The sequence below is a fragment of the Bos indicus genome, chromosome X (genome assembly GCF_029378745.1).
Source record: "Bos indicus isolate NIAB-ARS_2022 breed Sahiwal x Tharparkar chromosome X, NIAB-ARS_B.indTharparkar_mat_pri_1.0, whole genome shotgun sequence".
NCBI classification, from domain to species: Eukaryota; Metazoa; Chordata; class Mammalia; order Artiodactyla; family Bovidae; genus Bos; species Bos indicus.
In genome coordinates, this window is record NC_091789.1 from 20,339,567 (window position 1) to 20,364,288 (window position 24,722).

The following is a 24,722-nucleotide window of genomic DNA, read 5'->3' on the forward strand; positions in this document are numbered from 1 at the left end:
CCTGAATTCATCTTTTCTCTATCCACTCCCTTGTCCAGTGTAGTCATTTATATAACATATTTTAGCATTTATTTATGACCTTAAATGAGTAGACAGCTTGAAGAGAATTAAAATTAGTTTGTTTTTGTTATTTTTAGTATACTCCTGGCCCTCTACACTGACCTGCCACAACACCGTGACCGAGGATCCCTGTTTTAACATCTAACAAAAATTACTGGTAGACGTATGTTTTAACCAGTTGCATATATTATGCTGATTTATAAGCATTAACCCCTTTTCCTGAAACCCAAAGAGTTAATTTTGTAAATGTTCACTGTGAGATTGGAGTGGGAGTGGGAGGGAGATTTCTTTTTCTTGTTTGTCGAAGAAACAGGGAGGAACAATCTAAGTTGGTTAAGTCAGTGACAGAGCGGGAGTTGCCTGGCTTCTAAAGTGAAATTTAAAAAAGCAAGTGCCCATTTCAGAAAAGACTGACTTTTGAGATGATAGAAACTAAGTTGCTCTTCTGCTTTACAAAAGGAACACTCACAGGGTCCATTTAAAGCTCTGATGCAGAACTGGAAAATCCCTGACAGGTTTCCATAAGGTGTGCAGTGTTGCCTTCCGGGCGGGCAAGGTGAAGGTCAGCTGTGTGACTCAGCCACACCGGCTCTGGCTCAGTGCTGAGCATGGGCTCCTGTGCCCGTCTGCTGGCCTAGGAGGCCCTGTGCCCAGCTCAGCTGGCTCCAGGCCAGCTTCTCCCCAACTGAGAAGCCACCTTTTATTTTGTTCAGTAGATGAAGAAGAGAATGTGCACCTGTGAAAGTCAAATACCATATATACTTTATACCTTTTCTGCCTAAAGAGTTGATGAACACTAGGCGCCTCCTCAATCTTGAGGGATCACATCTCGGTTGTCCCGGTGCCTCACGGTGCAGCACTGCACCACGATGAGCACATGTGTATGTTGTCAGGATAAGTGTTTGACTCAGTTTATTGTCTTGTAACTCATTGGCCAAGCATTGTGGTTTGGTGCAAAGAGCACTCAACTTGGAATCAAAACCACTTCCTGTCTGTGTGGCTTATTAGCTGAGGGTAACCTTAACGTAATTGGCACGGGATTTCCAAGTAGTATCTTCTTTGCCTGAACAAAAATAATCTGCCACTTCAGTAAGCTTTGGTGGGTGCTGCCTGATCCACTTGAGATCTCTTCAGCCTTTTCCTTTCTGTCTCTTTCCTTGTAAATCACAATGCTGCTTCTTTTAGTGCAAGTTGACCCTTGGTATTAGAGAAAGGCAGTCTGATCAAACTCACCAACTTTTTTAGTTAATACATCCCATCATTTTAAACTTTGCATATCTCTTACATCAGTGTTTGTAATAATAGACTTGAAATAACTTATATGTCTATCCGTAACGAACTATAAATTGTGGTTCATCTTCACAGCTGAATACCATATACATGTTACAAAAGTCAAGGCTCTTGAAGTACTAACATGAAAACTCTAAGATACATTGAATAGGAAAGGTAAGGTGTAGAAGAGTATGTGTAGTGTATCATTGTTAGGTTTTTTAAAAAGAAAACATGTACACGGCTGTCTGTGTTTCATATGCCCAGTATCTCAGGAAACATAAGACACCAGTATCATTGGTTCCTGATGGAGAAAGGGGAATAGGTGTCTGGAACAGGCAGGGGAAAGGAATTTTCACTATATACTCTCTTCTACCTTTTTGTCTCAATATGTATTTTAAAAAGAAAATAAATCCATATGCAGAAACAACGTTCACAGCAGCATTATTCATAATAGCTAAAAAATAGAAGCAGTTCATGTCCATCAACTGGTCAAAGAATGAATAAACAAGCTGTAGGAGAAGGCAATGGCACCCCACTCCAGTACTCTTGCCTGGAGAATCCCATGGATGGAGGAGCCTGGTAGGCTGCAGTCCATGGGGTCGATAAGAGTCGGACACGACTGAGCGACTTCACTTTCACTTTTCACTTTCATGCATTGGAGAAGGAAATGGCAACCCACTCCAGTGTTCTTGCCTGGAGAATCCCAGGGACAGGGGAGCCTGGTGGGCTGCCGTCTCTAGGTTCGCACAGAGTCGGACACAACTGAAGCGACTTAGTAGCAGCAGCAGCAGCAGCAACAGCAGCAGGATATCCAGACAATAGGGTATCATTCAGCAGTAAAAAGGAATGAAGTACTTAAACATCCACAACACACAAGAGCCTTGAAAACATGCTAAGTGAAAGAAAGCAGCCACAAAATTTTTGGTCACACATCATATGATTCCATTTACATGAAAATACCCAAATAGCCAAATCCCCAGAAACAGAAAGTAGATTAGTGGTTGCCAGGGGCTGGGAAGAGAGGGAATAGGGGGTGACAAAAATGTTCTGGAATTAGATAAGGGTAATGGTTGCACCACTTTATGAATATACTAAAACCCACTGAAGTGTACACTTTTAAAACGATTAATTTTATGCTGTGTAAGTAGTATCTCAGTAAATAAAATAAAAAACAACTTGGTGAAGTCATGAACGTGGAAACTTTGAGTCACTGTGAACATATAAAACAAGAAACTTTTAAGTTTGCACCAAAGAAATCTTTCTGTTGTAAAATATTTTATATAGCATTGCTGATAACACTGAAAAACTTCATATCCTTAGCTACTTTCACTAATACCCACCAGTGAATTTTCTGTTTTCTAGTGGAACATTGTTAACCCAGTGAAGTCCTGGTTGATAGAATTTTAAGCAAAATTACCAAAGAAAGGATTTTCAGTTATAAGGGATTGAGAAATGGTGGCTGCAGGCATTCCCTACTTCCTACCACTAAGAGAGAAAGTGATGGGAGGTTTCAAAGAAGCCTCAGAATCTTTGGAGAAGCCTGCCCTTCCTCTCCTCACAGCTGACCTCAGGGCAACCCCTGCCCCTAGCCTGCCTCCCCAGTGAGCCACTGAGCCACCACTTCCTTGGGTTGTCCGGGTCATGTTGAGTCACAGGGTTTGAGAAGCCCTTCCTAATAGGAGGGGCTTAGCTCTGGGGCTCTGGGGTGAGATTGGTGGACCTGACAATGTGACCTCTCTTCCCCTAGTCACCAAGTGTTCATAGGTGCTGGGCCATTGCCATCACAGCATCAGCCTGTCCATGGGTTGGTCAGAGAACAGTCTCCTGTCAGTCTTCCCCACTCCAGGTGCTTACACCTGAGCTCATCTTGGGTTGGGCACAGCAGGGTGACCACCGTGTATCCTGGCTCAGGGATGGGTTAGACAAGGCACAATCTCAGCTCTGCCACTTCTGAGACCTTCGGCCTGAGTGTGCTCACTCAAGTGAAGTCTCCCCACAAGCAGCCTTACCTCATCTTGTAAGTGGCCTAAGAAGACCACGTCTTCAGCTTCATGTCCTTGGCATTCTATTCTGAATGAACTCACATGATCCAAGACTAAGCTATGGTTCCTGGAGTACAGGCAGCCTCTTCTTGTTCATCTTCATAGGCAAACTGAAGATCAGAGGTGTGAGCCACAGGGAGCATACCTCATTAATTCGCCTCATCAAAGCAAGGCCTTTTTGATCATGTAGGAAGGTCTGATCATCCACTGGGCTCACTAGGCCCTTACATGTAGGAGGGACGTGGGGAAGATCCTTCCCCAGCCCAAGACTGAGCAGGGGACCTAGATCTAGTAGGTCCTGTCTTTTCACTAGAGGATTAAAAGAGCAGAGTTTCAATCTCCATAGGTTTCTGTAATCTGTAAACCTCCTTGAAAATATGGGAGGGACAGTTCTCCCCCTGGATGGTCCTGCTGCCAAAGACTGATTTCTCTGAATTCCTAGGACTTTCAGAATTGCTCTTGGTGGCCCCAGTCATTCTTGGGCCCAAAATCCTTGCAGCTGGGCTCTTGGCCAAGATCCTGAGCTCTTATCTTTTTTTCCACATGTCCCCTGTGAATTGAAGATACATTCCTCTTTTGCAGGAATTTGCTTCTTGGAACATCTATATTTTTAGAGTGAAATTGAATAAATAAAAATAGGTTGTACTTGCTGCGTGCTAACTGCTGTTATAAATGTTGCCAGTATTTACTGCTTCATTTTTCATGACAGCCCTGTTAAGGTTAGGTACTCTTGTTACCTCCATTTTAAAGATGAGCAGAGTCACAGAGAAGTTAACTAATACGTGCTTGCAGACAACCACTAAGTGGTGGAGGAGGCAAGAGTCAGTTCTAGACATTCTGGCTCCACAGCCCATGCTCTTAGCTACTATGCTGTATTCCTTTGAAACTTTATAAAACATAACCCCATATTAAACTCAGGGAAAATTCTATGTTATTTGTCTTAGAACAATGTTACTTGCTCAAACAATCTCATATAAAATTAAGACTTGATTTTCTTTTGTGGAAACCTTCCAAAATAGTTATGGTGCGGTCTGAACCATTTCATCTCTGAGTCCTTGAGTACAGTGATCGCCATCACCATTCGTTTGGGTTTTCGTGCCTCTGACAACCCAGTCTTGTTTACATTCAGTCTGTATTCATATGCTTGTTCTCTTTGATTAACATACCCCTGGAAAACTAACAAGAAGGTTTGGGGTTTGAGGCAGACGTGATGGAGGCTTCCCGAGTGTGTGACCTGTGGTGGCTTCTGCCACTCTAGCTGTGGACTCCTTCTCGGGCTGTGTTGGCTGGACCTCATGTCACCATCATTCTGTTTGTGTGCTGGCCGCCAAGTGAGGCTTTCAGTCTTCTAGAACCCCATTTGGCCCTATTGCCTGACAAACCCTAAACTTCCTGAGTGATGCCCAGATCATGGCTGGATGCCTGTCGTGCCCATGTGCTCTCACACTCACTTCTGGGCACCATGACCAACTCCAGAGAACCACTCGTGTTTGCAACTTCTACCCTGAATTGTGGGGCTTCCCCTCTTGGGAGATGAAAGCACCGATGCAGAATGAAGGCTTGGAGTTATTCCAGTCCTTTGATGCCTGAAGATAGGTTGTATGTTACTAGTGAAGATATCACACCCTGAAGCAGGGCTCATAAGGTATTATGATCACACCTCTGGTCCCCTGTAGCAGAGTTAAGAGTAAGGAGATGGAAGCTTATTTGATTTGCTGTTCTTTCCTGTTACATATATTAATCAGCTGGCTAAATTATAGGCTAGGTTCATGGAATGTTTAGCTCTCAAGCATCTATCAAAGGCTTGAAATGTCCATAACAGGTGGGGGCTTGGTAAATGCCAGGACTTAGCATGATTGAATGGGTGTTTTGAGTCATGGCACATGGCAACATGGAACTAAAACAGATAGATCACAAGTGGCTGGTAGAAATAGACTGGGAGAGAATTTTAACACCTAAAATATGACAAAGATTTGTCCTTACGAGCTTCTCGGTTTCATGAAGTGTTCGTTTTCCTCTAATCAAAACTCTGTGTTTGTATTCTATATTTCCTTCTAAAACTCTTTCTGATTTTTCTCACTTCCTCTTTATTTCCTCTTTTAAGTGACACTTCAAATATATATATTTAAATCTGAGATCATCATAGTGGCTCACTGTGAAAGTCATTTCTTCACTGTTGTCCTGATGGTGATTTCTGGTTAGAAGGCCACAGAAACATCTCTGGGATGTGGTTAGGATAGTTCCTACATCTTGGTGAGAGTGTAGGAGCAGTATGGGAAGGGGCAGACTTTGGGGACAGGAGACATTTAAAACTGTTACTAATCATGGAGTGACATTTTCAAAAATCAAATGGCAGAGGCCATGGCACGTGTTGAAATGCTTGATCTGTGAGTCTTACACGGAAATTTTCTGAGCCCTGGTGAATTGTGAAATGAACAGGCCTTCACAGGAGTGAATGAACATTTTCAGGGTGCTCTGCTGGTGCCAGGGCCTTTGGTTCCATGTATTTTATCTCATTTGTAACAGATCTTCCCCTTTGATAGCCACCCTTTCTTGAGCGAAAGCTTCCCCTTTGGGGAGGAAAAATTCCAGGTTCGCTTTCATTTGGATCTTACCTGATATAATTGCCCCTTGTAAGGTTCTGGGGGTCCCCTTGTTTTATTCTTTGACCGGTTGTGACACTGAAGCAGTGACTTTGCAAAATTTGGCTTGTCAGTAAGAAAAGTACTCTTCTCACCCTAAAGATTGACAGGAACATGAGATGGCAGAAGTTGTCCTGGCCTTTTTCTGGCAAGAGCACTTAGGACAAGAAATACTCTGGAGAGTGTAGCATTGAATCACACCATGTCTCAGAGCATGACTGGGTGCCTTAATCTCACGGTTGGAGTCGCTCGGGAAAATTGTTGGCGGAAGGACTGGGGAGCCTGACAAAGTTAAAACTTGCAGTGTATTAATGTATTAGCAGCAGGCATGGGGAGAAGAAGAATGGAAGAGAAAAATTAAGGGGAAAGTAGTGATAGGTTCACAAATACTCCATTTCAGGTTGTTATCAGCCTGTTGTCTCTGGCTGGACTCACGGCCAAGTAGCTAAACCTGAGTAAGTTTTCCCATTTCTTCAGTAAAAGAAAACTACGGTAAAGGGAGAAGGGTCACCACAAGCCAAGCTGTGAGTGAGGAACTCCCAAGGTGTGGCCAACTGGGTCACTGCATTCGCCATGTTTGACTCTTAGGTTGCACCCCTTTGAACTTTGGAAGTTTGATCCTCCCAGAGTTGTTTGTGAGGTAGAGATTCTGAGTTTCGATTGCAGGGTGAGAATCCCCATGAACATGATTCCACCCGACCTTACCCTCATCCCTATTTCTCTCTCAGCTTGACATGTGGGAAGCCATTAAAGGGGCCTAGTTGTTGACATCTCAGAAGAACCTTGTTATAAAGCTCCACTCTTGCCTACACTGGCTCTGCCTCCCAAGTGCCCCATTGATTCCCTGATCACCCAGAATCACGAATGACCTCAGAAGGGCGGCGGCCTCTCCCATGCAGTGCACCTAAGCTGTCCTTTCAGTCCTGGGCCACAGTGGCCCTTTCAGCTCTCCTCTCCATGCCCACTGCCCAGGGTGCTTTCATGAAGGTTGTCCTCCTGCCATCTCAGGGGAGAACCACCGTTCCCTGTCAGAGCCCCTCCCTGCTTCTGGAGTGAGTGAGTAAGGAAGAGAGGCGCTGTGTACTATGGCTCCCTTGGCTATACGCTCCCGCCCACTCTGGGCTGCATCCTGCCTCTGGAGCGGGCCTCAGTCTTCTCATACTTTTGCTCACACTGTCCCCTTTCTTGGAATGCTCCCTCCCCTTCTCTGTGCGCTGCAGTCTCCCCCATTCTTCAGGGACCAGGGCACATATCACCACAGCCATCTAGCCTTGTCCAGTCCCCCAAACCCGATGTGATCTCTGACTGTGATAAATCTTGATACCACTTTTCCATCTGTCTTGTCGTACGCAGCGTGCCACGCCTGGCCTGCTAGTCATCTGTATGTTGATCTTGGTACACTGCAAAGGAAGGGCTGTCTCTCATTCTTTGTGACCAGCAAAATATTTTGCACTGCACAGTGAGACACGTGTTCAGGAAGTGTTATAAAATCAATGAATGGATGGGGTGGTGTTATCTATAGCTGCAGCCAAAGGTAGGTTAAATGTAAATGCAGAGTGGTTGGATGACAGGAGTGTGTAGCTAACCTCTGAAATGGTTCTCGGGTTCTCCTGTGAGAGGAGACTTAGACATTGTGATGCCCAGCACTCACCAAAAATCATCCTGATGTTTGCTGGAGCAGGCGAGGCTGAAAGGCCTGAAACATGGCCTTTAGACACTAAAGAGATTTGTTCATCAAACAGCAACCAGCTCCACCAACAGTACATGAAGGTGCTTTGTAAACAGGACAGTGATTGTTAAGGATGTTGGCACACATCATGCTGTTAATATGTAACAAAGGTGGCTCAGACACTGAGTAACTGCCAAGGTTTCTGAACCACCGAACCACCTGCTCTTCTTACTGAGAAATTGATTTTCACCCAGCAGAAGGCCTTCTCTGTTTTGGTTTTGTGAAAGTTGTAGCTTTGTGACTTGAGGACATGGGCAGTGGGGACAGATGTCAAAGCAGATGGTGGTCATACCTCATGAATTTTTTAAGAAGGCAGAGTTCACCTCCTTGGTGTAAACTGCAACATAAATGCTGTTGTCATTGCCCGAGTTCCCAGCTCACTCTGGCTTGTTGGAGTTGACTAATTAATGAACGGTCAGAAAGCAGTTCTCTTGCTTCTGTGTTTTTTCTTGTGTTTCAGGCAAAAGAGATTTAGGTGTATTTGCTTATTTTGTATGGCTCTTGGTCTGTCTGTATTGTGTTGCCACCTTTGACGAGGATCAGGCGGATAAGGGAATTACTCTTCTTGCCCAAGGTCCTGGGGGCCCACTGCCGAGCTTATTGTTCAGAGCAGGCCAGACAGACGTTTAAAAATACCTTAGCTCTACCTAAAAATACACCTCACTAAAATCGAAAATTGAGAGTTTGTAAAGGTTAATCATCTGATAAAATAAGAGCATTTCCTCTGAGTGAAAAGTTTGAGTTTGTATTAGGGGTGCGGCATAGTTCAGCCTGGCCGGTCTCCCTGCCAGAATGCAATCAGCTGAGATAAGGAGGCTGTGGAGGCATGGCGGGAGGGCAATGTCACTTCCTCTCTTTCCCCGGGCTTTTTTTTTTTTTGACACTAATGTGTAATAAATCTGCCTGTACCATCATGTCATTTGACAGCCAACCAGGAATTATTGATAGTTTTTGCTAACTTTTAGAAAAACTTCTCTTTAAACATTTGAAGAGCATAAGAACCACGAAACCCATTGGTTCATTCATCATGAAGCGTGTATTGCTTACCTGTGGGATCTGGGAACAGGAAACCAAGTAAAGCATGACCTCGGACCTCGGCCCTCGGCCTGCGGGGAGGAAGGAGGGGGTGCGGAGGGGATGCGTGAATAGGGTGAAACCAGTGACAAGCACTAGATGAGACGCGGCATGACCCAGAGTGAAGGTTGTCTCCTTTTCTTACACTTCAATGGCTAAGGCCACTTTTTAGGAATCCAGGTGGGACTATGTCTCCGTTTCATATGTGCCTTCATTAATGCTTCTCGTCTTTAAATACACTTTTTCAACACACAGCTTTCATGGGGAGCAAATTGGGGAAGAGAGTAGGGAGAGTGGGGTGGGGAGCATGGTTGCTCTTTTAAACAGGGTGGCCAAAGAAGATGACACTGCAAAAGTGCCTTGGAGCAAAGCCTTGAAGGAGGCAGAGGAGCAGCCATGAGAGGCTCTGTGCTGAGGGAATGGCTGTGGGGATCTGAGGTGGGGTGTGTCTGGAGGGCATGAGGCTGAGGAGGGGCAGGGATGAAGCCAGAGAAGGGTCAGGACAGAGGTGGGGGACAGACTCACAGGCCATCCTCAGGACCTCAGCTCCTCCTGGAGCTCCATCCCAATGACCAGCCTCCAGCCAGCGTCTGGCCCGTGAAGCCATTAGAGCGTGTTAGGCCGCCATGTTTTTGTCCCTATTTCTACCTTTACTGTCCCTGGCAGTGAAAAGCAAGAGATTTTGTTTATAGGACAGTGTCTCTTCCTTGGCGTACATAGTAGGTATATATGCGTGTATGCTGCTCCCTCCTGCCCCACGCTGACACTGAGGAGATATGTGGCTAGAATTGCCCTCTTCAGTATTCTGCTGATCTCTAGTGCAGACCAAGGAGGACAGAGATAATGCCCTTGATCTGTATATTCTTCATGTCTAATCCCTTTTAATTATACTGGTAACAGAAGTTTATCTCTTATAGTTACTTTTATCATTAACAGCACACAAACTCTCCAGAAGACCAAGTGCAAGCTCTTTAGGCATATAAAGTGGATTAATGAGGGTGGCTCAGCGTTAAGGTATGCCAGGGCTGAGTCTAAATTTTATTCCGGTACAGGGATCACTTTCTATGTGGCCTCTCTGGCTCTGGAGCTAATTTGGATGCTGAGTAGCCCCACAGGTATTTATATGTAGTGTTTGGTATTTTTACTGGGTCCTATTCTTCTCCCTTGGATCACCTAAAATGGTTAAGAATTTTCTAGTGGGATTAAGGTTGTGATCTCTGGGGAGGGGTGGGCCATCTGCTCTTGGTTATTTTTGTGTTAGCCACTTCCCCTTAAATGTATGTTCACAACTGAGCCGCAGCCTTATCAGCTGGGCTCGAGGGAAGACTGGCGTAGGTGCTGCTCCTGAACTTGGTGTCTGAGCCATGGCTTCCCATAGACACTCAGGTAAAAGCTTCATATTCTTTATCTTCTAGCAAGCACAGTTTTATTCAGGCACTGAATCCATCATTGGTCTAAAAGATACTTTTCGATGAAAGTATTTTAGTCTTGTCTAAATAGTAAATAAGTCTAACTCATCTCTGTTCTGTCCTTGCCTTCTACAACTGCTGTTTTCAAGACAAAAGATTATTCTTACTCAAGTAAAATCATCAGTTTGAGTAGTATATTTTTTAATACATAAATATACTACTATATCATACAGTTTCCAGGACATCTTATGAAGCTGGAGGAGACTGTGTGAGGAAGGAGGTTTTCTTTGTTATCAGGATTTTTTTGTTGTTATTTATAAGACACAAATCTTCATCTTGACAGTGCTATAAATCGAATTTAAAGTATTTGGAAAAGGTCAATCAGATACAGAGCTGGAAGGAGGAAGATTTATAACTAAGAAAGTCCATACTGACTTAACCATACCTTCTCCTTTTCTGAGCTGTGTTTTGAGTCTTCCCGAAGAAACAGCTATGATACTTTTGATATGACACGTAGATTATTTTTTTTAACTTTACAATATTGTATTGGTTTTGCCATATATCAACAAGAATCCGCCACAGGTATACACATAGATTATTAACTGTTCTCATCAGAAAAGGGGTCAAAGCTTCAGAACCTCTGGAGCATCATTATCATTACAATGAGAGTTTTCCTGACATTGAGAAAGCCCTTTGGCCGTGGACAGGACTCCCGAGATAGAGCCAAAGACCTGAAGGGGGGCCATTTTCCCCAGAAAGCCCAGTTTTATGGAGTTAGCCTGCTGCCTGTCTCTCCTGCAAAGCCAGGAACGTCGCTGTGGTTCTGTTGCCTTCTGCCTAAGTTAACAGTTCCCTTTCTTAGCAACCAGGCACTTTGTGCCATCTCTCAGCTTTCAGATTAAGGGGTTAAGTAATGATCAGTGGCAGTCTTTTGGAAAAAACATTTTTGAAAACTTGTAATTGACTGTCAATATTGAAACAATGGAAATACTTTTAAACTTCTCTTTTGGTATTTAAAACAAATACACTATAATGGAATGCACTGCTTTAGGGAATCAGCATGCAATGTCTTCCTTGTTCCCAAGTGTTCAAGAGCAGTCTGTTTTTCTCCCCACCCCCAGGAGCCCCTTTACAAACACGGCACCACACGCCTGAGATTGTGGTAAGCGGCCAGCATACACTTTCTTTGGGTGTAGACAAACTAGTCAGCTGTAGCAGTTGTTCCAGTGGACCTTGAACGTGTGTTAACTGGTAGAGTAACTCCCTGTTTTATTTACTAATTAAATGACAGAATGGGGAAATATATTTCAAAGGTGACACGTTTATAACACACCCAACCTTGGGTGTTTAAATGGCACCAAATCCTGACATTACTTTTATGTAAATCTGAAGGCTCTAACTCTGACTGGACAAACTGCTGACACCGTCTAGATGTTTTTTTCAATCAGGAACTATTTTAATAGTTTATTTTAATCAGAACGCATCTTCTGTTGCATTAGGTTCATAGGTCCGTGAAAGCAGTTGAGAAAGAAGTGCTCACAGAAAGAAGCCCCATAGTGCCCTGAAAAGGACTTTGTGTGGACAGAGTAGAGGCTCTGATGACTGAATGGATCTTAATCCATTTTTAGGGACCATCCACATACTGAGAGGACCTTTCAAGGACAAAAACTGATGCTTTTGTATTGAATACTTACCGTTTGCAAAGTTCTGCAGGTTTCATTCCTTACCCTTTGGCCTTTAAAGTTGCCGATGGGGCAAATGGGAGGGCAGTGAAATCATGTAGCTCCCTTTCTAGGCCGGAATATAAAGGGAACAGTGGGCAAGGGGAGAAGACCCAGTGAACTGGCTTCCGGAAATCACAGGAAAGTGGTAGTGAGAAACCTTGTTCAAGGGTGAGACTGAACGTTTTGTACTTTCAGTGACTACCAAACGGCCGCCTGCTACTTTGCTACAACTAGAGAAACGGACAACACACGTTCTGTTGGCTGCCAGGTCAGCGGGCCTTTCTCTCCGGTGTGAAAGGCAGAACGTGCTGCATGTATTGTGTGCGACGTTCAGAAAAGCTCTGTGTCAGAACAGAGCAGTTCTGGGAGAGGATCTGCCCAGGGAAGGTTCAGGGGCACGGAATGCTTCACTGGATCGTCTCTACACAGCCCCCTCCTGATCCCAGGTGTCATCTAAGCTAGGTTACCTGTGACCAATGAGCCAAAAGAGAAATTGCAGGCAAGCCTCCTGAACGTGGTCTGTTTGTAGGGCAAAAATGACTTTCGAATTGTCTGTGAAATTCTCTGAAAGCCCACTTCTCAGTGGTGCCTCAGAAGCCCGCCCCGCGTGGGGGGCACCTCCAGGTGTGCGGGTGTGGCTGCTGCATAAGCCTCCCTTTCATCAGCTGAGGCTTCGCTCTGTTGAATGTTCTCAGGAAAGCAGTATACCCTTTCTTTAGAAGCCAGCATTTGTACATGGAGTGACTAATGTCTTGTCCTGGACTTAGCAATTAACAGACCAGAAATAACCTGCATTTTTTCCCCATTTGAGTTGCTGTTCATTGTTTATACTGTATATTATGCCACTCGTGGAAAGCACATAGTTAGAAAAATGCTACCTAGTCATAATATTCACTTTTTCCTTAGATATTCTTATTGTGGGCCACTTGGGCAGGAGGGGGAGAATGCAGATTAGCAAGAAATCCCTGAGAGAATATGTATAAAACAGAAACAAGATTATTAAATACAAATTGTATCTTTAATGAGAGGTTTATAATAAACAAATGTTGTGTAATGTTGTATTTCTTGTATGTGTACATGATTAAATTGAAAGCCCAAACTTTTTATTGAGATACTGAGGTTTATATAGGGCCCTCTTAGCATGTTGGATATAGCTCAGGAATTTTCTGAAAGAGGAAGCTTGTTTATTAAGTGAAAAATGATTTGTCTTTTGAAGCAGGCATAGCGAGAAAGTTAGGCTACCATCTTGGAATAAATACTAAAATTTGATCACCCAGTCACATTTCCAGCTGCATTCCAAGTGGCTAAGTCTATAAAGGACTGTCACCTAGACATCAGCACCTTAGAGTCCCATGAGCAGTCCCTTGATTTTCTAAAACAGAAATATTTGTTATTAAATGTTTTTAATAAAAGAGGTTTTAAAAGCTGAACAGCGATAACTCACCTCCACTCAATCCATAGGCACGAACTGTGGGACCCACGTCGCCTGGGCCCTGGATCGGGTCTCCAGGGCTGCTAGTGTACTTGCAGTCATTCCTGTGATAGAGGAACCTCACTAGCACGCAGGGGTGAGGGCCACACTGTGAAGTAAGATTAGTCAGAGATCTCCCCTGGGGCACACATGTTCTGGACAGGGACAGGCAACCTTGAAGGAAAGGATCGTTCTAATGTTATGTATCCAGTGTCTCATCTTTTGATTGATGACCTGCACTTTCCTGATAACAGCAACAGGCCAAGGCAGAGAGATCTGGAAATTTTGGAAGGTTAAAAGGTTTTGTATTTCACAAACTTAGAAATTGCTAAGGACGTAGAAAATTGTTCCCTAAGAGCTAAACTCCTAAGTGGATCTCATTCAGTAAGATTAAAGAGGAGATAAAAATGCCATCTTCACCATTTTTTCCCTCTAGTCTCTTATTTCTAGCAAAGGGGAAAAAAGGAAAGTGTAGAGATTTTCTCTCATAAAGTCAGATCTTCACGGTGGATCATTTTGGTGGAGCCCACAGATCAGAGTGTTTGCTGTCTTTTAGGAACTTCTGTCTGTCTCTGCATTGTCATTTATAAGCCATTTTCTTAGAGTTGTTGATCTATTTGATGACAAGTAGTAACAATATTTTGCTCTTGTGCACATTATCCATATTTTATGCAGAGTTCTGTTGTGGTAACTATTTCTGCAGCAGGAATGTATTACCCCAACTTCTACCTAAGTATTCTGCATGAAGGTTTGAAATAGTTTTTGACCAAATAATCATAAAGTTAGAAAAACACGAGGTAATCTCATTCAGGTTGCCCAAGTTCCACTTATTTGGATTTATTGCAGAAAAGTACTAAAGTTCATGAATTTGACATCCACATTGTTAACATGCTTCGAGTATTTCCAGCCTGTTTACTTATTAGGCAATAAAGCTTGCATTCCTAGAAGTGCCTATTTTATCTTGACAAATAAGTGTTTCCACATACATGAAAAAGGCTCAAGTCAGCTGTGGAAATTGTTCTAAAAGGGTATGCCCTTTGAAATCTGTCACTCCATCTGGATACAAACTCTCTAAGTATACTGTGGCGGGACATATGAAATACCCCTGGACTTTTCATCCTACAAGAAGAAGAAGTAATGCCTATAGTGAGGATTCAAAAACACCAAGTGGTCAGACTTTAGAAACTTAGTGGTACCATTAACCAGGGGTTGAGTCACTGAATTTTCCTTCTGCTTGGTTGACAACCATGTACTGTAGGTGTGAACAGTTTCACTGGCAGAGTCTGTTTTCAACATACTCTTGTTCTGCCGTGTTCATTGCTGAGCCATGGATTATGGATTAGTTCACTGGGTGCCTAGAAACTCTGAGCAAGTCATGTTCCAGAACTGTGAAAATTAACCAGTGAAGAACTTGGCATTGGTAAAATAGTTATTTGAAAGTATGTGGTTTTAAGCTGGGAAGGGCTTGGCAGGTAAGATCTTATGGTACTGTGGACCACAGTGGTTTTCCTTCTCTCAAAAACCTCTACATAGAATTCACTGTGTTTTCTGGTAGTCTTTTTGGGTATGACATTTTTGTAATTTCTGTAAATGTAAATTTACATGTAAATGTAAATGTAAAAATTTCTGTATTTTTACCATAAAGCTAGGACTCAGAAATGCCACGAGATAGACCCAGCCTTTAGGTGGGTCTGTGTATGGTACTCTGGGATACAAATATCAGAATCCATTTCTATTTTGGATGATATCAGAAGAGAGTGATATATATTAAAATGAGTTGGGTTCAGACTTCTATAGACTTTGGTAAGAGAGAAGGAGGGATCTTCAAATATGGTCCAAGAAGATAGTCTGTGAAGGACTAAATCCGCCATGGTTACTAGCCACACAGGAAGCCAGCGCTGTCTAATCTTACAAATTCTGGTTACCTGCCAAATGGCATTTAGGAGCCACTGATAATTTAATTTCCTGGCGCTTACTGTTACTGGAGATTTATTTGGTTTCTCCATGAAGCTCTTAACAAGAAAGTAAATCTTTGTTGAGTGTACAATTTCAATATGGAAAAGCTAATAAGACAAGGATTTTATGTGGCATGTGAAAGGCCAACAAGAATGAATTAAGGAGAGCGATTGTCAACATTCTGTCCCTGTGACAGGCACTGTGTCCCGTGTACACAGGGGCTGAAGAGAGTTAAAAGCTCCCTTAAGTACGCAGTGTGTGGTTCAAGGAGATAGACCTGGTTTCATCATGGCTCTGCTTTTCCTTTCTAACCCAGTTATGTAGGGGGGCACCCCAGTTTTCTTTTGGGGGGAAAGTACCAGTAAAAACTTTTCTCGGGTCTCAAATCTCTGAACTGTGACACAACTGTCCTAAGCCCCTGTCTTCATAGAAGAATGTCACTCCTTGTCTTCAGTCGTCAGGTGTCTGGAGAGGAGGGTCTGTCTGTGGGAGCTGTAACTGATGGGGTCGGGGTGGGTGGGCGGGGGAGACGAGCACCCGCCCTTGTCTGGAGGCTGCTGGTTCTGAGTGAGAGTTCACCGCCTTCCCTGGCGCTGCTCAGACACAGGGTGTGGTTTCCTTAGCTCACTCTGCTGTTTGGTTGCCTGCGGCAACAGGATCCAAACAACGTGGACATGTGTTTGTATAAAAAAAAAAAAAACTGGGAATGGGACCCAAAGTGGGAGTCCGGGGCTGTTCAGTTAGCGGAAGAGCTACGGTGAGTACCAGGCAAGTGCTCGTTCCTCTTCCCTCCTTTCTCTCTAAATTAGTCCTGGGATGTTGGCTCACCCAGTAACCATGTTTGTGGGTAGCTGGAGAAAATAGTGTCTGTTTTGGTGTTTCCTGGGCAAATTAAATAATCATTGTCTATTTACCAGTGTAAATTTCTTTTTCAGGGAGAGAGGAAGAAATTAGCATATGCTTACAAAAGTTGGGAGCTAATGGAAACTCACATTTGTTATCTTTTAAGTAGCAGGATTCAGAGTGCTTTTTATGGGCTGTGACTTTGGGGTGGGGAGGGGGCAAGGGGAGTTGTTCATAGGAACAAAGTGGAAGGGGTTCTTGGAATAATCAACTTAAAATCTTTTAAAAGTCTTTTTTGCCCAGATTATACTTTACAGTTGCAATTTTTTTTTTAAAAAAAAGCAAATGTCCTAAATCGTATAGTTTATTAACCATATTGATCTTCACATGCTCTAACAAAGGGGAATTTGATTTTGGCTCATCTCAAAACCAAATGTCACTATGACAGATAGTTTTCAGTTGCAAAACTGGCTGGTACCTATGGAGATGCCATTTTAATAAGTCCTCTTTTGCCTGAATGCTTGGGCTTCAAAAGTTAGTAAAGTATCTTGTAATAAATCTTTAGGATCTTTGTAGGGATTAAAAAGTGCTCTGGCATGTTTAAAATAAATGCAGACATTTAAACTAAATGACTAATTATTGCTTCCATGCCTAGTGTGGTCTAGAGTCAGTAGTAAGTTTTTGTTCAGATGAACTGAGCTTTGCAGCTAGGAGAGCGGGGCCTCCAGATAATACTCTCTGTGCTGAGAAAGTTGGGGAGGGTGACGGGGCTCCTGGTTGGGTCTCTGGTGAGGATCTGGGCACCTCCTTCCTGTGAAGGGGGAGCCCACGAGCTGCCACCTGCAGACTCGACCCAGAGCAGCATGTCCTTTGGTGTAGACCGGCCTCCCCTCTCCAGCCTGCCCATCCCAGCCCTGCCCTCGCTCACCAACCGTACCCCCGCTTCAGGGTGCCAGGGACTCATGGCAGGATGCTTTTGTCACGGGTGTCTTGGTGAGGTGCCTGTTGCCTGGGTCCCAGGGTGGCCTCCCTGGAGCCCCTCAGGCACACTCTCCAGCCTAACCCTTGGCTCTTTGTCCCTCTTGTTCACCCCCTACAGGTCCTTCCAGCTATAAAGTAGGCACCATGGCTGAGAAGTTCGACTGCCACTACTGCAGAGACAACCTGCAGGGGAAGAAGTACGTGCAGAAGGACGGCCACCACTGCTGCCTCAAGTGCTTCGACAAGTTCTGCGCCAACACGTGTGTGCAGTGCCGCAAGCCCATCGGCGCCGACTCCAAGGTAGTGGCGGCTGTGGGGGGCGGGCGGGCGGGGCCGGGGTGGGGTGTGGATGGGGCCCTGGCCCTTCTGCTTGGGCTCTGGGCAGGGGGGCGGGGGGACTGTGTGGTCTTGTGGGAGGTCTTGCTTACCATGCCCGGCTACTGCTCGGTTCCCAGGAGGTGCACTACAAGAACCGCTACTGGCACGACACCTGCTTCCGCTGCTCTAAGTGCCTCCAGCCCTTGGCCAGTGAGACCTTCGTGGCCAAGGACAACAAGATCCTGTGCAACAAGTGCACCACTCGGGAGGACAACCCCAAGTGCAAGGGCTGCCTCAAGCCCATTGTAGCAGGTACCAGCCACACTCAGCCCCGGGGCAGCCAGGGAGGAGGCCCTGAGGGCAGACGTGGCAAGGGGTTGCTTGCGGGGATGGGGCTGGAGCCGCGGGGAGCTGATGCTGGAGTTCAGCGTATATATGCACGCATATATATACCTGAATATATGTGTACACATATATGCTTGCACACACGCACACACCTGGCAGCTAAAAGAACACTGGAGAGAACTGTCTGTGGCAAGAGAAGGAAGTGAAAAGTATGTAGCGCTTTCTCATTTGGGATAGTAAGTGATCGAAGCATGCTTCTTCCTTAAGGTGTAATTACGGGTCACATTGCATCTCTGTATCCACAAAGGCCATGGGGGTGGGGGAGTGGGGATTCAGGCATCTGACCCTAAATCACTACGGCCGGGGTTCCCTTCCTGAGAGTCTGGGTGGGCATGACCACATGCAGGACATGGTGGAGAACTCCCCGCATGGGGCCAAGCACTGCAGGGCCTGCATTCCATCCACTCTGGAGGGCCCAGGCCGCACCCCGAGTGGATGCAGCCCCCTGCAGGGCACTGCCAGTGGGGCTACCCCTTCGCTTCCCCCCCCCCCCGCAGGAGATCAGAACGTGGAATACAAGGGCACTGTCTGGCACAAAGACTGCTTCACCTGCAGCAACTGCAAGCAAGTCATCGGGACAGGAAGCTTCTTCCCTAAAGGGGAGGACTTCTACTGCGTGACTTGCCATGAGGCCAAGTTTGCCAAGCACTGCGTGAAATGCAACAAGGTGCGTGTCCGGGGAGTTCTAAGTGTTTGACAGTTTGCAGAGCACTGGCACACACTCTCCCATTCCATCCTCACGACAGCCCTGTGATGTAGGAATTGTCATTCTCGTTTTACAGATGAGGAGACTGGTAGTAGAAAGCAGCACCCAGGCCAAGGCAGGCTGTCCAAGGGCACGCTGGCTCTGGAGGCCAGCCTCCTGCACCCAGTTGCTATGTAGTAACCTTGCACAGGGGCTCATCTTCTCTGAGCCTCAGTGTCTTCATCTGTAACTGGCGGATAATAATAGCACCTGCCTCCCATGGCCGTTGTGGTGATTTAATGAGATACTATAGACCAGAGCGCCCAGCACAGTGCCTGGCACGTAGTAGGCATTCAACAAAATGGTTGTTGAATCTGAATCCGGTGCTACACTCCCTGGTCTAGGCCATCACATCTGGAGGAATCACTTACCAGGATCAGCCCTGGCATGCCGAGTGCTTTGTGTGTGTTACCTGCTCTAAGAAGCTGGCTGGGCAGCGTTTCACCGCTGTGGAGGACCAGTATTACTGCGTGGATTGCTACAAGAACTTTGTGGCCAAGAAGTGTGCTGGATGCAAGAACCCAATCACTGGTAGGCTAAAGAGTCCTTGCTAAGTCTGCCAGGCTAGGTTTTGCGCATGGTAACCATCTCTCATTTTCCTACGTCGTCGGTTTCATCCACAAAGGCCCTAAAGAATGCCCTTCTCCCCCTGCCATTGTGGTCCCAAAGGCCCCCAAGTAGTTTGGATTCTCCCCCAGGCCAGGTTAGCCTTTGCAACACAGAACACTTACGACTACTGCTGACTTACGCTGCTGCCGGAGATCACGAGCCTGAGACCCACGGCCACGGGCAGGCACTGCGCGGAGCGGGGGGTGCTGGGGGGAGGCGGGGGAGAGGAGCACGGTGGGCTTGGGTGGGGGAGGCGGGGAGGGGGGAGGCCAGAGAGCGAGAAGCTGGGATGAGAACACCCCGTAGCGGAAGGCTAGCTCAGAGGTGCTGGTGGGCAGTTCTTTTGCGATCAGGAGCCGAGCTAATCACTTCATTCCTCATCTCGCGGCCGCGGTCCACGTGCCCTGGGCCCTCTCCCCCCCGCCTCCAATTTTCCCATCTCCCGGGGAGCCTTGAAATGTACATTTGAGAAGACTTTTGCCATCCTCAGGGAAAAGGACTGTGTCAAGAGTGAGCCACCCAGTCTCTAAAGCTAGGAAGCCCCCAGTGTGCCACGGGAAACGCTTGCCTCTCACCCTGTTTCCCAGCGCCAACCTCCGGGGCAGGCATCCGGGTGGAGAGAGGACTTGTCCCTCGTGGGTGGTGGTTCTTTATAGAAAAAATCGAAGCTTAGCAGCTCCTCGAGGCCCGGTAAGTGCACACCCCACAAACAGCCCAAGTTTGCCTCCTGGTGGCCACTTTGATGCCATGGCCCTGACCTAAATCAAAGAAACTGGTTGTGCTGGGAGGTCGGTGCGCGTCAGTCACAGGGCGATGGCGGTGGCTGGGGATGTGGGTTCTGGAGAGCAGGGGGCCCTCGGCGGAGCTCTGGCATCTTCTCAGGTCCCGGCGGCGTGGGGGACAGTGCGCGGTGGAGCGGGGGGCCGGGCGCCAGGCGGATGCAGCCTGCGTGCTTGTCGGCTCCATGAATGGGCAAGGCGGCAGCCTGGCTGCCACCTGTGTCCACTCAGCTGTCGCTCTTGTCTGCTTCTGTTTCTTCCACAGGGTTTGGTAAAGGCTCCAGTGTGGTGGCCTATGAAGGACAATCCTGGCACGACTACTGCTTCCACTGCAAAAAATGCTCCGTGAATCTGGCCAACAAGCGCTTTGTTTTCCATCAGGAGCAAGTGTATTGCCCCGACTGTGCCAAAAAGCTGTAAAGTGACAGGGGCTCCTGTCCTGTAAAATGGAATTTGAGTCTTGTTCCTTGTGTCCTTGCCCTCTGCCCGGCACCACCCATAGGGCAAGAGCGGCCTTTCACCTCTTCAGAGTCGCTCCTTCTGTCTTTTCTCCCATTTTACAGTTATTACTTGAGTTAAGGGCACACAGTGATCATATTAGGATTTAGCAAAAAGCAAGCCTGCAGCAAAGTTTATTTCTCCATAGCTGCAATTAGGAAACAAATACTTAGGTAGATTGATTCTTCTGCATGTTTATCATAGAGCAGAAAAGCGCTGACCACGTAGCTGCTTAGTGATGCAAGCAAAAAGCCTAAGCGATAAAGCCCCACTGATACACCTCTTGTGGCTCAGCTGGGACCCACATTGTCATCACACGACACAAGAGTTGGAGCGGCTGCTCCAACTCAGCTGCTCACCCTGTTCTGTGAGCAGAAAGAACTTACTGAAATGCATGGTTTAAATAACTTCCTCATCAAAACCTTCCTTCTGTTTTTTGTGCTTTCAAATAACTAATCCGAATTTCCAAAAAATTAACATTTGAATTTAGCTGTAATTCTCAACTGACCTTTTTCCCTGTACTAACGTTTGGTTTCCCTGTGTGGCGTGTTTTCTGAGCGTTCCTACTTTCAAGCATGGAACGTGCAGGTGATTTGGAAAGTGTAGGCAGATCTGAGAAAACGAGCCTGTTACAGAAGAACGTCATCACAGCGAATACTTTTGGAAGCTTAACAAAACTAACCCAGCTGTCCTTTTATCTTTTTTTTAATTAATAATTCCTTTGTTTTAATTAATAGCAGCATAGTTTATGGGTTTGGAGACTTGCATGAGAGTATTTTAGCCCCCTTATACGTTCCTACAGTTTTGAATTCATCCTACAGAAGTAACCATAAAACTCAAGAGGGGTAGGTGAACAGGCGCCAGAACTGTCATTGACAACGGATATGACATTTCCCAGCAGTGACAAGTGGAATCCCTTGTAACATAGTACTTGTCTGCTCTGTGTCGGTGTGTTAACCAGGCCTGCCAGTTCCCTTCTCTTGTGATTCTGAGGACTGTTCCTCCAGAGCTTAGCTGGCTCTAGGGGAGCATGGAGGCCACTGTGCCCACAGGCAGAACCAGAGTTCCACGCAATGCTCACCTGAGTCACAGGATCCCCTATTACTGTATTCTAGCTACAATGTTATATTACATAGTATAATGAGACGATATCAAGAGTACACATGTAATGATGATGCATATTAACATTCTCATAGGAGTGGTTAGAGAAGCCGATGCCTCATTTCTACATTTTGTCATTAGCAGTGATCATCTAACGGTTCCGTGTATCCTTACAGAAATAAAGCAGCATATAAATAACTTGCCTCCTGACTTCTAATTCTGCTTGGTCGAATTGTTCTAAGGTGATACTGCAGATCCAGAAACCTGAATGACTTCCTTCCTTCAAGGACATACTCAGTTCAGTTCAATTACATGAATTATAAACAAGATAAAAGAAACCCATAACAGCACTTGGATCCAGTAAAAAACAGTAACAATGAAAAACCCCACTCTGACCACAAATAACATTTCCCAGATGTTGATCACCTTAAAAAGAGCACATTGCTTTCCGTTGGCCAGGGGTCGGCCAGAAAGGGAACTGCAGCTGAAGTGTGTCGAGAAGTCATCCCGTCTATGTTCTGACTGCCCTTCCCTGTGCCATGTGGAGCCCTGCTGTGCCTCAGCGGCCACTCCTCCACTGCCAGGCCTTCAGAAGGAGGTGATCTTGCTCAAGGACACCAGTCATTTGGGAGGCTGCTCATTGGGGCCCCTCTGCCTCGGGTGGGGGAGGTGGAGATAGTGTGGACAGAGGTAGAGGTAGCTTCTAGATCATGGCTCATGGCCACACCGCTGAGGCTCAGGTTCTTGGGGCATCCAACCTGCCCACACCACGTAGTTGTTTCAGGATGGTGCCGGAGGCCCAGTGACACAGGTGTCTGCTGCAGGCTCCTCAGGTGGAAAGACATTTCAGCTAAAGGCGGAGGTCTTTGGAGGAACTCGCACACCCGGGGTAGTGAAAGGACAGAACATGTTTGAAGCTAGCATTTGCCACGTTATGAATCAAGACCTGTTTGTAGCAAGTTATTTCTATGAATGGAGAACAGCCTCTTGTGTGTTTCCCTAGAGAAATTAGCAGTTAAAATCATTTAAACTCTGTTTATAAGAGTCTATTGGGTCATCTCCTGGGGCCCCAAGAAGTAGGGGTGAGGTGAGGAGTTGAGATGGTGGCCCTCTGCTTCCTAAAGGAGCTGGGTGATGGGCAGTGGCAAGGGTGGGGGGCCCCAGGGGGAAACCCTGACACAAGTGCCCCCACCTCTGCTGCTTTGGCACGGAAATCCTAGGCCTTCACTGCACTGGGACCTGCATCTCTGACGGCATTCCCTCCCTTCCTGTTCTCTCTTCATCTCACTGAACTAGTTCTTAGCTCTCCAGTCGACTGATGGCTCAATTACCTCTCAGCCCTTCTCCATCATCACCTCCCCGAGATGCTACACCCTATCACTGACCCCATCTTGTTGTCCTCAGTCCCGTCACCCTTTGCTTCCCATCCCACTCGGCATGCAAAACCCTGGCCTATGCCAAGGCTAAAGAGCTCTGCGGAGAAAAAGCTGTATGACTAGACTGCACAACCCTGCCTGAGATCACCTGTAGCCCCCTCCACCCTTCCTGCCATTCCCAGGCTCTTCCTTTGTCCCCCAGCAACAGGCCTGCCAACATTGGGCCCCCAGATACTGCATAACACCTGAAAAGCACCTTAAACAATTATATCAAGTCTTCACAGCCAACACTGGCACTAATGCCCCAATTTTCCACGTGAGAAAACTGAAGGTCACACACACCCCTGGGCACACCTCTAGCCCAGGCTGTAAGGCTTATGACACTGCCTTGTCATAGGGGAGAATACTGTCCACTACATCACAACGAGGGAAGCACCACGCTCAGTGCTCAGTAGTCAATTTTAACAATGACAACCTAAGACTCAGGAGGAAGGAGGGGAAATTCTAGCTACAGAATTTTCAGCAGAGAACCCTCTTCTCCCTCATAATGAAGGGGATCAGAGTATCAAGAATATAATCTACTTTTCGGTAACAAGGTAAATTCTGCAGCCATACTGCCTGGATTCCAATCCTGGCTGCACTGCCACTTCCTAAGTATGAGACCTTGGGCAGGTCACCTAACTTCTCTGAGCTGGCTTCCTCGCCTGTAAAACAAGACAGAATTCCTACCTTGCAGAGTCACATGCACATTACATGATTATACAAATGCTTATTTATTAAGCATGGCAACCGACTGGCACGCAAGAAAAGCAACATCCAAGAAAACCATTCAACAAACATTAGCAATTATTTTTATCTCTAGCACCAAAGATAGTATATTACCCACCACAAAAGCCAAAAGACTTTTAGAATCAGACTTGAATTTGAGCACCAGATCTTCCTCTTTCTAGTTGTTTAACATTGAATAAATACCCACCTCCACGAATCTGTGTCCTAGGTAAAAATGAATACCCACTTCACAGGGTTGTTGTGAGGGTTTAAAATGATGCCTCTAAAGTACCTGGCATATAGAACATGTAACTACGGTTATTACAACAGTCTGAGAAATTATGAGACAAGCCTATCCAGGAACAGTCAAAAGTAGACTGGTGGGAAGGGAGACGGAGGTCAAAGTGGTCTGCAACCAACCAGGCCTGTGGAACAGTAGGGGTGGAGGTGGGCCTATTGGGTATTCCCTGATGAGACATGCTGGACAGTCTGCCTTCAGGCTTGTGCTTCTTGGCACCAGCTGCTGCTACAGTTCCATGCCCATTTCTCAACCCTCTAGCTCCTGCCACAGGGAGTCAGTGACTCCTGAGAACTGAAGGCCTTCAGTGATTGGAGCCCAGCCTCCAACTCACCACAGCAGAGGGCTCAGAGGTCCGTGTCGTGTGCAGTCACCTGGTGGGCCTGTAGCCACCTCAGCTGGGATTCAGGTCTTCAGACTTGTCCAGCATCCTTTCCAGTGTCCTTACTGCATTTTTGTGGTTGTTGGGGATTGAAACTGTTGCAAGGCTTCACTGCACACGAGGGAGGGGAGAGGGGTGACACTGGGAGAGGCCAGGGGCCTATTGCTCAGGGGAGTGGACACCAAGAGGTTCTCCAGAAAAAAAAAAAAAAAAAAAAAGGTTTTCCAGAGAGCAAGGGAA

General features: G+C 46.2%; 1 protein-coding gene across 3 annotated transcripts in view; it reads left to right on the forward strand.

The window, feature by feature from the left end:
- FHL1 (four and a half LIM domains 1) overlaps window positions 1-21,856 on the forward strand; it is a 65,050-nt gene extending 43,194 nt beyond the window's left edge. The window contains exons 1-7 of one of the 3 annotated variants that reach the window (XM_019955633.2): window positions 10,052-10,205; window positions 17,322-17,503; window positions 17,659-17,833; window positions 18,424-18,593; window positions 19,016-19,202; window positions 19,771-19,970; window positions 20,325-21,856. In XM_019955633.2, coding sequence (XP_019811192.2) covers window positions 10,184-10,205; window positions 17,322-17,503; window positions 17,659-17,833; window positions 18,424-18,593; window positions 19,016-19,202; window positions 19,771-19,970; window positions 20,325-20,408 — 1,020 coding nt within the window. In that variant the 5' untranslated portion in view covers window positions 10,052-10,183 and the 3' untranslated portion in view covers window positions 20,409-21,856. Of the gene's footprint in view, window positions 1-10,051; window positions 10,206-17,321; window positions 17,504-17,658; window positions 17,834-18,423; window positions 18,594-19,015; window positions 19,203-19,770; window positions 19,971-20,324 lie in introns of those variants that run through there. The other 2 variants (XM_070783811.1, XM_019955635.2) reach the window with 2 other exon arrangements.
- The last annotated feature ends 2,866 nt before the right edge of the window (window positions 21,857-24,722 follow it).